We start from the raw sequence: 13,174 nt of genomic DNA, 5'->3' as shown, positions 1-13,174 counted from the left end.
ATTAACAGATTGCAGAATGGGTACAATACAGTACAGCTCAATACACACAATTGTTAAGGGGATGCAGACCAGAGAAAGACTTTCGTCTTGTTTACATCAGGGTCCCCCATTTTCAATTCATCAGGAGTCAGTCCTATATGACATACATGACATACAGATATACAGTACTGCTACATCTATACATTTATGACAACAACATTGTGATACAAAAAGAGTCCAGAAAAGAGTATATACATTTGACGTAAAAACTGTACATTGGGGGAGGTTGGGTAGGTGGGGTGGGTGGGGTGGGGGGGGGGGGGGCTGTATATTGGAGGTGGTTCGGTGGGTGAGGTGGGGGGGGGGGGGTTGGGCAGGAGGGGTGGGGGAAGGGAACACTGTACAACTGTAAACAAGACGAAAGTCTTTCTCTGGTCTGCATCCCCTTAACAATTGTGTGTATTGAGCTGTACTGTAATTTGTACCCATTCTGCAATCTGTTAATAAAGTTTTCAATCAATCAGTGTGTGATAGCAAAGGGTTAAAACCTTCTGTCGTGCGGCAGTGAACGGGTTAATGAGACCCCCCCAGTGCGCATGCGCCCCCGCCGCCCAGGCACAAGCAGCCCCACAGCAGCAGCAGAGCAGCGGCAGCAACAACCAACATGGCGGACCTGGGGAAGAAGTACTGCGTCAACTGCCTCGCCGACGTGACCAACCTGCGGCTCCGGTGCACCGACTGCCCGGACATCGAGCTGTGTCCCGAGTGCTTCTCGGCGGGCGCGGAGCTGGGAGCCCACCGGCGGTGGCACGGGTACCGGCAAGTCGACGGGGGCGGGGGGGGCCGCTTCTCCCTGTGGGCGGCGGAGGCGGAGGGGGGCTGGACCGGCAGGGAGGAGCAGGCGCTGCTGGACGCCATCGAGCAGTACGGCTTTGGGAACTGGGTAATAATAACAACAACAATGACACTTGATGACTTGACTTCATGATTGTCAAAGTTATTATTACCACTACAACGCACACACTTGCCCTCAAAACTCACCTTTTTTTAGTAGAGCTTTCTGTTGACTTTTTATCACATTTTTAGCTCCACATATTTTATGTTCTTTTAGTACCAATTTCTTTTATCAGTTTTATTCATTCCACGTTTCTCTATGTTCTATGTTTAGTCTTGCCTATTTTTTTTATTCCTTCCTTTATTCTCGCTAGTTCTCATGTTCTTTTAACTGTAGCGCTTTGAGGGGGACCCTGATGTAAACAAGACGAAAGTCTTTCTCTGGTCTGCATCCCCTTGAGCTGTACTGTACCCATTCTGCAATCTGTTAATAAAGTTTTCAATCAATGATATTTGCCCCGCAATTGTAAAGCGCTTTACAAATCAAATCTATTATTATTATTATTATTATTATTATTATTATTATTATTATTATTATTATTATTATTATTATTATTATTACATTAGGCTATACGTAGTAAGTTGAGTAACGGGACAAAAAGGCGCAATGTTTATTATAGTTTAGCAATATGCCTCGATTAAAAACACCAAGCAACTTCGGGTTGTTGTGACTGACAGCTCAGAGTTGACTAATACACCGGTATACACACCTTTGTTTCATTCCAACGCATGTAGTTGCTCAGCTGTAGTTGTTGTTGTGTGTTTGTTTAAGTGGCAATTCACCTGGTATTTATTTATCCTAAAGGTCCCCAAAACCCGCCCCCACTGCTCAGCTTTCACTATGAATTGAAAATGGGGGACCCTGATGTAAACAAGATGAAAGTCTTTCTCTGGTCTGCATCCCCTTAACAATTGTGTGTATTGAGCCGTACTGTATTGTACACCCATTCTGCAATCTGTTAAATAAAGTTTTCATTCATTCATTCAGCTTCAACCAGCACACAAATGACACAAAAAAGGAGCCACCAAAGCCGCCATCAGTCATCTGTAAGCTTTTAAAAGGAGTTTATGTTGCCCTGTGTCCTCCTACTGTTGTACCAGAGCATTAGCCCATCCTACTGTACTGTTCCACCTGCTGTTTTAACTTGCTATCCAGGTGTAATGGGAATTATTAAAGGACAAACGATGAGCTGTTTACATTAATCATTCTGAGTCATTATTAATAATAATAAGAAGGTTTATTTAATAAAGAAAGTTCATGACAGCGTGGCCACGCTGCCAGGCCAGTCACCCGCCAGAGACAGACATGTTTACCCCCTAGCGTCTGACAGGGACTGACCTAGAGGCCTGGTCAGACATACAATTGAATACATGAAATTACGTAGAAGAAAACAAAATGGCTGGTTAGAGAAATTAATAATACGACTATGTTATGGCTAAGCCTGGAAGGAAAACAGCTCCATCTTACAGTTCCCATGACCTTGGGTTATGGCTCTATGGCTGGTAGAAACAGCAACTTCGTTATGACTGATGAATGATAGAGTAATCTTAAAGAGACATACACACATTAACCAGTAAATCTGGTCAGACTGAAACTCAAGCTGTATGACATGATAAAATAACAGAGACTCATAATGACATGATAATATATTCCACGACACAGGCAAAACTCCCATGCATAACCAACCGCCAGGCCAGGATAATGGTTCTCCCCACTCCTCACTCCTCACAGAGCTAAACAATATGGCCATCCCACACATTGTGACCTCAATAGAACAGGACATCACATACCCACTCAATCCCTATCTTACCCTACTGCCCTCCGGGTGCAGGTAGGCTACAGAACACTGGCGTACGGAAGGGCTCGCTTTGGGAAACGCCTGATCCCCCGCAGCCATAGCCGCCTGGAACAAAAGGCCTCACTGAACAGGACTGAGTGTGCTGTTATTGTATGTTGATACTGTGTACTGTTGTATGTACTGTTTTGATATGATGTTGTATGTACTGAGTACAGTGATGTGAGAAGGGATTCTCTCCTGGGGACAATAAAGTCTAAAAGCTTTTCCCTTTACTTTACTGGTATGTATTCCAGTCAGTATCCACCAACAGGGGTGTAAAGTACTTGTGTAATTGTACTTTGTTACAATACTTAAGTACCGTTTTTGGGGATTTGTACTTTACTCAAGTATTATTAGGTTTGTATACTTGTACTTGTACTCAATTACATTTCAGAGAAAAAAAACATACTTTTTACTCCTTACATCTAAAATGCAGACCTACAAAGTACAAATCTCACCGGTCCAACCATTTTAATTAGTATATTTGTTTCTCTGGCCGAACTAACGTTAACGTTATTAATCCTTATTTTATTTAAAAACAGCCAATCAAATCCCCATCAATGGAAAATGAACCCGCCCATACCCATGCTGATTGGTCCTTGTGCAAGACCAGAAAACGGGAATCTTTGATTAAACACCTGCTATCAGAAGAATAGACAGTCAGAAAAAAAGTTTTTACTTTAACTTTTTAGTACTTAAGTACATTTAAAAGTATAAACTTTTTGACTTTTACTCAAGTGTGTTTTTAGCAAGATACTCTTGAGTACGATTTTGAAACGGTACCCATACTTTCACTTAAGTATAATTTCTGGGTACTTTTTACACCCCTGCACCACCAATAACCGTCGACTGTGTTCTGTGCTCTGTTCAGGAGGACATGGCGACTCACGTGGGCGCGTCCAGAACCCCCCAGGAGGTCATGGAGCACTACGTCAGCATGTACATCCACGGGAACCTGGGCAAGGCCTGCATCCCCGACAACATCCCCAACCGGGTGACGGACCACACCTGCCCCAGCGGGGGGCCGCTCTCCCCCAGCCTCACCACCCCGCTGCCCCCCCTGGACATCAGCCTGGCCGAGCAGCAGCAGCTGGGCTACATGCCGCTCCGCGACGACTACGAGGTGGAGTACGACCAGGAGGCGGAGAAGCTCATCAGCGGCCTGGCGGTCAACTACGACGACGAGGACGTGGACATCGAGATGAAGCGCGCCCACGTCGACATGTACGTCCGCAAGCTCCGCGAGCGCCAGCGCCGCAAGAACATCGCCCGCGACTACAACCTGGTTCCCTCCTTCCTGGGCCGCGACAAGAAGGAGAAGGAGAAGGAGAAGCCGGGCACGCCGGGGGTCGCGGTGGGGGTCGTCACCGTCGGAGGAGGAGGAGGAGTCACCGGAGGCGGCGTGGCGACCGCCGCCGTCTCGGCGCCGGGGGCAGGGTCCGTGTCGGTGCCCAGCACGCCCAAGCGGAAGATCACCAAGGAGGAGAAGGACCAGCGGGCGCGGCTGCGCGGCCTCTGCCAGTTCATGGCGCAGCGTGAGTTCGAGGACTTCTTCGACAACGTGCACAAGGAGCGCGTGCTGCGGGCCAAGGTGCGCGAGCTGCAGCGCTACCGGCGCGGCGGCGTCACGCGGCTCGACGAGGCGGCGGAGTACGAGGCGGCGCGCCACAAGCGGGAGAAACGCAAGGAGAACAAGAGCGTGCTCACCTCCAAGCGAGGCAGCGGGGGAGGTGGCGGCGGCGGCCTAGGCTCCGGGGGCGGCGGCCTGGGCGGCGCGGGTGGGGGGGTCGGAGTCGGCGGGGCCGCGGGCGGGGGGGGAGGAGTCGGAGGCGGGATCAAAGAGGAGGGCAAGGACGGGGAGTTCGCCGCCATCGAGAACCTGGCCGGCTTCGAGCTGCTGTCGGACCGCGAGAAGGTGCTGTGCAACTCGCTGAGCCTCAGCCCCACGCGCTACCTCACGGTGAAGACCATCATCATCAAGGACCACGTGCAGAAGAGGCAGGGCGTGCCCGCCAAGAGCCGCCTGCCCGGCTACCTGGACAAGGTGCTCAAGAGGCGCATCCTCAGCTTCCTGACGGAGAGCGGCTGGATATCACGCGACGCCTCCTAACAGTGATCCAATCGTAAGGCGAGAGACGGTAACCCCCCCCTGCTCTCTGATTGGTTGGTTGACGGTGTCTTACGAACAATGTGATTCGCTGTGAGCTCCAGAGATGGACCAAAACTACTGGACTTTATCTTTTTTCTTTTTTTTACATGAATCGTTGGACAATATTGTGAATATGTACATTGCATAGAATAAGGATGTCCTTTTGCTGAAGAAAAAAAAATATATATATTTTTTGATACTAGGAGGGCTAGGAACACAGGCCTATATTTTTGCATTTGAATCTAAAGAAATTAAACCAATGGGGTGGCTACATGTGTATGGGTTTATACTAGTGCTTGTGTACCGTATTGCGATGGAAGAACTAATGATGAATGTGAGCAACAAGAGGATGTTTCTCTTCTCTATCAGCCGCTGTGACTCTGAATGCGTGCGTTTCCTATTGAAACGGCAACAGGTCACTCTGTGCCGAACAAAGGGGGAGAATCATTGAGTTTCATCCGTATTCTTTGATGCCCGAGTCGTTATCGTTACTGCGTCTTTCTTCGGGTGCACACCACCACATTTGGCATCGAAAGGAGCTTCGAGGAAAAGGCCACACTTGTTATTCTGCAAACAGACTTTCAACATTCTCATTAGACACGGTAGTTCAACAGATCCTGATGTAGGGCATTAACCAATGATCATCAAAGCTGAAGGAGCTATTGTGTTTCTTTTACGCGTTTACCAAGTTAGTCTGAGCACTGAGTTAGTAGTGTACCCCCCCTCCCCTCCCGCTCTTGTTGCCTGCTCTACACTCGTACAGTAGCCTCTGCTTGAGACTCCCTGTTGAAGCAACACACCAACATTATGGGAAATGCGCTCACCGTCGTCTCCAGAGTCGGACGAGAAGACGGAGGCCAATCTCCCCTCTGTGCGTTCAGTAGAAAGCTATCCGGCTGCAAGCTAGCCTAGCTTAGCACAAATGAATAGAAGTGGACATGGACCACTAGCTTAAAGCTCCAGTAGAGGTGTTTTTGGCCAACAGCTAGGCTAGCTGGTCCGTATTGAGTTTCCGTTCATTTGTGCTAAGCTAGGCTAGCTTGCAGCCGGATAGCGTTCTACTGAACGCGCAGAGAGAATATTGGTATCTAAATTCTCATCTGACTCTGGAGAAAACGGTAAGCTCAATATTTCCCATATTGTTGGCATATTTCTTTTAAGATATGGTGCGTGATTTACTTCCTACGCTTGTTTTTTTTGTTTGTCTGTCCAAAGCTCACATCGATCAGGAACCGTAAAACTGTCCTGTTCCATGTGTCGTCAATGTCTTCACTCATGTTAAAGGGATAGTGTGGAGGTTTAGAGATTAACCCTTTCACTACCACACTACAGAAGGTTAACCTTTCGCTACCACACTACAGAAGGTTAACCCTTTCACTGCCACACGACAAAGGGTTAACCCTTTCACTACCACACTACAGAAGGTTAACCTTTCGCTACCACACTACAGAAGGTTAACCGTCTGTAGTGTGGTAGTGAAAGGGTTAACATTCTGTAGTGTGGTAGTGAAAGGGTTAACCCTTTGTCGTGTGGCAGTGAAAGGGTTAACCTTCTGTATTGTCGCAGTGAAAGGGTTAACCATGTGGTAGTGAAAGGGTTAAGTGGTATGAAATACTTGCCAGGAGTTTAGCTGATACGATGCCGTCGGCTTGTCCTGGCCGCGTAATTATTTAAGGTAACCAACTTGCGTCTAGCCACGCCCCCGCGGCGACGCGGTAGCAACAGAGCAGAGCTCTGCCGCGGCAGCATTATGTAGCAGTAATTCCCCCTCTTTTAACATCGGCGGCTAGCTCAACTGGTTCGCCGCCTTGCTGTGGATCCTGCGGTGCGTTGGTAACAAGTTCGAATCCCTTCAATTTCTTTTTTTTTTCTTTTTTTTTTTTTAACATGCATTCTTTTAACGTTCTTTCGCCGGTTAAGTTTAGGCATTGTTTCGGAGTTGGTTAAGGTTAGGGTTAAGTTTAGGCATTGTTTCGGAGTTGGTTAAGGTTAGGGTTAAGTTTAGGCATTGTTTCGGAGTTGGTTAAGGTTAGAAGGGTTACGTTTAGGCGCTGTTTCGGAGTTGGTTAACACTTTGACTGCCATGAAACGTGTTTAGACGTCATTGCTGGCCATGCTCAAGTTGCCGGAGGACGCTGTACAGCGTCCTTATATCAATATTTCAAAAATCTGCGATCGGATTCATATGTCCCCTCCGCTGGCCTGAGATCCACCAGCAGGACCCACTGAGCTCTCTGGCGGTTCAGGAGCGCCATCTGGTGGCCGATCGGCGCAATCGCTTAACAGGATGTGCCATAGAGGTTGTGCTAGACGTCCGTAGTACTTCCGGGTACTCGCTATAGGTCCCGGGACCCTGGCTCGTCACGCTACACAGTGATCGATTGCCAATAACTCGATAAACAACATGATTTGGACGTATATACCATTATACAAGCTGGAGATGGACCGGGTAAATTTACATCCCATAATGATAAGACTTCTACTCTACGATGATCGCCCAACGGCGCGCAGAGACTGGGGTGAGTTTCAGCGTGTAACGTTACCATCTTCGATACTAACTGCTATTATCAACATTTGACCCACATTAGATGATTGGTATAACGCTGCCCACGGAATTATAAACACCCCCTCGCCCATCCGGTCAACATCAGATGACGTGTAGTAACTTCTAGAAGTACGTCTAGTTGGAATTTTTTATATCGCGCTGATTGCCATAACACTGTATTGCATCATCAATATAATGCATTTGGGGCTATAGATCACGTTCTGGAGAAAGCTGCAGAAAGAGATGAATATGTGAATGAAAAAGTTTAACGTTGCTACACAATGAACAATACATATAGGACTTTGAATGGGCCCTAATAATGGCAATGTAGCAATAGAATTAAAAAAGTTATAGCCATGCAAAGAAGGGGTACTTCTCCATAGACAAATAGAGCCGGCAACCTATGGTATATCATGAATTTAACCAAAGGCAACCAAAGTGTTAAGGTTAGAGTTTGTCTTAGAGCATGGCAATATTCTTTCGGAGTTGGTTAAGGTTATGGTTAAGTTTAGGCATTGTTTCGGAGTTGGTTAAGGTTAGGCATTGTTTCGGAGTTGGTTAAGGTTAGGGTTAAGGTTAGGCATTGTTTCGGAGTTGGTTAAGGTTAGAGTTTTTCGCAGAGAATGGCAATAGAATGCAGCCTATTTCCGCACTGCCGCTCTCTCGCGCTGCCGCGGTCACATGGGCGTAGTGGCCAATCAGAGAAACGCTGAACACAAGTTGGTTGCCTAAAATATTCATGCGTCCTGGCCCGGTCCAGAGCCAACCAGGAGGCGTGAATATTTTCCCTGACGGAGTTGCACTTCCGCGTTCGGTTTGCGCAATCTGATTCGCCACTGACGTTTCTGGTCATGTGACAATCGTGTGACGCCTGTTTCTGTGCCTATTTCCTAACAGCCTGCAAACTACCTAACGCCTAGTTCTATCACTGGTTAAGCTCAGGCGACTCTTTCGAAGTTGGTTACGGTTAGAGTTTGGAATCAGGGCTGGCGTTCTATCGCCCTGCTCTAAGACAAACTCTGACCTTAACCAACTTCGAAAGAGTGCCTAAGCTTAACCAGTGATAGAAACGGGCGTCACACGATTGGCGCAGATGTCACATGACCAGAAACGTCAGTGGCCAATCGGATTGCGTGAACCGAACGCGGAAGTGCAACTCAGTTAGGGAAAATAATCACGCAACCAGGAGGTTCAGACGGGGCAGCGAATGGAGTCACGAGACGACACGGTGGGTAATCCACACCATGACGACACGCAGACAAAAGATTCAACCGTCCACAGCAGAGAAGGGGCTTGTTCCCACATGAATAATCAAGTGTCGGAAGTGCACCAGGCCTGCGTTTCTTTTGTTGTGGATTAAAACTTTTACCTGCATGTTATGAAGCTACTTTTTCTTTGGTCTCGTGATGACCCCATTGTTCTGTCCGACGCTTCTTCCCGGGTCGCTCTGAACTGGACCAGAGCCACGGGACTCGTGACCTAAGCTAACGGCATTGCATCAACTAAACTACTAGCAAGTGTTTCATACAACTTGATGCCCACACACGCCAACTATCCCTTTAAACCCTTTCACTGCCACACTACAGAAGGTTAACCCTTTACCATCACACTACCGACGGGTAACTGTAAAGGGTTAACCTGTAGTGGCAGTGAAAGGGTTAACCTGACGTCGTGTGGCAGTGAAAGGGTTAACCGTTTGGTAGTGCGGCAGTGAAAGGGTTAAGATACGGTTCCTACTTCCTGCGCTGGCCTCCGGTCTGTCCCGCGCTCACGATGGGTCGGAGCGGTGGAACACTTCTGTCTCAGTGTTTGTGTTGGCGATGTCTTCACTCGTGTTAGAAGCTGACATTGGGAAATAGTGGTCTCATAGATTATGTGTGTGTATATATATATATATATATATATATGGAAATATATATACACACACACACCCAAGGCCTTGGCGGCATTATTCCCATACATGCCTAAAGTAAAATAAGCAATATATGATTTTCTTGAAATCAATGTCTTTCTCTCTATCGCGCGCCAAAGTGAAACTGTGAGGCGGAACATGAAGACGGCCTCTCGGCTCTCCTTCCACGCCTTACGGCCTCGCACTCTCTGCTGCCTGTCGCCGCTCGGCGTCCTCTTGTTTTAACCCACGGTAAACCGCTCCCCGTCGGAAGGCCGTGAGTCATTATCATTTACCGTCGGTGGTGTGATAGTAAAGGGTTAACCTTCTGTGTATTGTCGCAGTGAACGGGTTAACCGTTTGGTAGTGCGGCAGTGAAAGGGTTAAATGTAAATGAAGCTGCTGAAATGACAGCGAGAACACGGATACAAAAGTGGGAGGGGGTGGAGAAGAGAGGGGGCGTGGCCTGTCTGTCCATCCCATCCCCCCCCCCCCTCTGCTGGTGTGTCCCAACACTCAGTTTGGTTATGATAGTTAAGGCCAGAAAACACCCGGCCCCATGTTCTAACCTACGGCCCTTCCTTAAGTTGCTCAGCAGTTGGCAAGTTCTACAGGTGAGACGTGAGCTTGGAAGGTCAAAGTTCAGTCTGGCCCAGAATCTTCCCCAAAAGAGCATCGAGTTTTGTCTTTTTGTAAATAGCCCCCAGACGACGTGTTGAGTCGCCGTCGGTTGTGTGATAGTAAAGGGTTAACTCTGGTTGAGGGGGACAAGTTCGTGAAAGTTGTGAGTTGCTTTCAACGGTGCTCGTTTGTGTGTTTCGAATGTGTTGTCCGTCTTTTCTTCATAAACATACAATTGGTGGATTGACTTTTGTTCAAAGACCACAGTAGCCATTTCAAATTTGGAGGGAAATGTCTTTTTGAGTGTAAGGGCCAAGTGTTCAAAATGGCTCCCAGTTTGGTGCATCACAGGATGAATGTCTCTAAGGAAAATATATGGTATAATATAGTTTGATTCGTTTTCTAAATACGTTTTTGTTTTCTAACGAGGGGAAATATTTTCTATAGTACTTGTGCGGTGGGTATATTGCTTACAATATTTTACCAGTTGTAAATAATTTTGTAAGATAAAAAAGAACATATAAATACTGACCTATGAAATGTACAGTATTTTATTTCAGGAAATTTTTTATAGCTTTTGTAATAAACAAATCTTTCCAATGTGCGAGTTTAAGAACCATTTTCTAGAGCTTTGGATGTAACGTTAGTCTTGGCATGTTGTTCTGCTACTGTTGACCTCTGTTGACCTCTGTAGTGTTCTTAGGAATCAAAGCATTTGCTCCAGTCAATGGTTTGAAAACGGTTGGCCCCTGCGCTGCCGTATTACACGTGACCATGGTGTGTATGTTTTGTATTAAAAGTGCAAATACTTTATACTTTCAAAATGTCTCATTTATTCATTTATAAAGGGTAGTAACCTTCTTACTGTCTTTTACTATATACTATGTCTATACTATTATGTACTATACTATTACCTACTATGCCACTAACTACTACCCACATTCACACACCGACGGCGGAGGCGACCATGCAAGGTGCCAACCTGCTCATCAGGAGCACTTAGGGGTTAAGTGTCTGGGAGGAGTGGGAATCGAACTGGGAACCTTACGATTACCAGACGACCTACTCTACCTCTTGAGTCACTGTCGCCCCTCATGTCTACTTATGTACTATAGGTACTACTATTTTCAATGCTAATATGTCTATACTACTATGCAACACTCAAGTTTGACACGACCACTTGCCCTCAGCTGCCAGAGGTGAAGCCCTCCTGCTGACTTTGTAAGCAATGGAATGAAGACTTTCATTCTTAGATAAGATTTAGTCCAGAGTTTCATAAGCAACTCGTGGGGAGATAACATTAGAGAGACTGAAACCTATGATCAGAAGAGTCGTTCTAATACATTCATCATTAGAGACTGAAACCTATGATCAGAGAAGTCGTTCTAATACATTCATCATTAGAGACTGAAACCTATGATCAGAGAAGTCGTTCTAATACATTCATCATTAGAGACTGAAACCTATGATCAGAGAAGTCGTTCTAATACATTTATCATTAGAGACTGAAACCTATGATCAGAGAAGTCGTTCTAATACATTTATCATTAGAGACTGAAACCTATGATCAGAGTAGTCGTTCTAATACGTTTCAACATTACAGAGACTGAAACCTATGATCAGAGTAGGTTGAGACCCCATTATCTGATGAGAATGACACATTGTTTGGGCTACTTTACAATGAGAGCTTGGGGTTTGGTGACACTAAACCTGCATAATGTAATGGTCTCTGGAAAGAATGTTAAAGTAAAAAGGATTATCAATATCAAGTGTATTGAACCAACCGCTGCTCGTCTGACTCCTTCACTGTTATCCTCCCTTCCAGGCACGTGCACACAGAGCCCAAGGGGTGCTTGAGCACCTGCCTTTTTGAGCCTCATAAAAATGTGCCCTTTTTGAAGAAAATAAATCATATTTTTTTTTTTTTTTATCATTAAGCATATAGACTGCCCTTCCAACTGAAAAATGTCAGGATAGAATCAAAATATTAGGTAAAGAGAGAGAGATGCCCCATATTCCATTGCAGTTTGCACGGCCTCCTCAGCGTGCCTCTCCGCGGACCTATATATTTTATGCATAGCGTGGGTGGTGATGATGCTGATGATAGAAACCGCTGTTGAATGCTGGTATTACACTCACTGAGGGACACGAAGAAGTCAAGTCCGATGGGATTTGGGAATCTCAAATACAAATCGGGATTGGAATAAAAAATGCATTTATATTAAACAATACAGAATATACAGCACTTCTTGGGGTCTGTAGGGTAAGCACTTATTCCCTCCCCCCTGAACATTTATGGAGATGTATGGGCCTTTTAAGTCAGTGATAAAAGTGTCTTTCAAGGATAAGTGAGCTCCTGCACTGATTATTATAGTTCAATATTCAATATTTGATCACCAAAACCCCCCAAAAAGCATAAAAAGGGGGCGCGCTCGGTTCAAACACACAGGTATAGTGCCCTTTTCAGCCTTTGAGCACCTGCAAGTCCTGTGCACGTCTCTGCTCCCGTCCACCCTCTGAACCCTTCTTCAGTCCCTTACTAGTTTTATCAGAATACACTGCACCCGGTTCACCTTTAAATACTTAACCTACAAACATAACACTGCTCTCTGTCAGCACAATATTCATGTAATTAAAACTAAAATGCATAGGTTTAATAACCTACAAGGAGGCGGCACGGTGGTGTAGTGGTTAACACCGTCGCCTCACAGCTAGAAGGTCCTGGGTTCGATTCCTGCTTGGAGACCAGGTTGCCGTGTTGCCAGGTACCCAGGTGGGGTATCTCCCGGGGCTTTCTGTGTAGAGTTTGCATGTTCTCCCCCCCTTCCTCGCAAGGGTTTCCCCTCCCGATAAGAGAAACCCAATGGAAAAACATGCACAACAGATGGCTAATGCTGTGGCGTTCCCTGATGAAGACGGACAGGAGCACTTGGACTGGTCCCGGGGGGGGCGGCGCACGCTGCAGCCCACGTCTGCCCTTGGGGGGGGGGAAGGACGACGGGATGGGAAGTGCAGAGAACATTTCATCAGCGACTCAGTGCATGTGTGTGTTAACCCTTTCACTGCCACACGACAGAAGGTTAGCCCTTTACTATCACACAACCGACGGCGGATGCGGAGCTAATGATGGAGCATCGCCGTCGGTTGTGTGATAGTAAAGGGCGAACCTTCTGTATTGTCACAGTGAAAGGGTTAACCGGCTGTCGTGTGGCAGTGAAAGGGTTAATCTGATGACAAAAAGACTTATACTTTCATAG

At 46.6% G+C, this 13,174-nt stretch overlaps 1 protein-coding gene across 1 annotated transcript; it reads left to right on the top strand.

The window, feature by feature from the left end:
• Positions 1-643: 643 nt before the first annotated feature.
• On the top strand, positions 644-5,020 carry tada2b (transcriptional adaptor 2B; the record flags this gene model as incomplete). Its single annotated transcript, XM_084313157.1, has 2 exons — positions 644-922; positions 3,583-5,020. 2 exons carry the CDS (start codon positions 644-646, stop codon positions 4,819-4,821), a joined length of 1,518 nt encoding a protein of 505 aa, XP_084169283.1. The 3' UTR covers positions 4,822-5,020.
• Positions 5,021-13,174: the final 8,154 nt, after the last annotated feature.

The sequence above is a fragment of the Notolepis coatsorum genome (assembly GCF_963971535.1).
Source record: "Notolepis coatsorum genome assembly, chromosome: 4".
Taxonomy (NCBI): Eukaryota; Metazoa; Chordata; class Actinopteri; order Aulopiformes; family Paralepididae; genus Notolepis; species Notolepis coatsorum.
The sequence above is the reverse complement of the archived record's forward strand: the minus strand, read 5'-3'. Positions and strand labels throughout refer to the sequence as shown.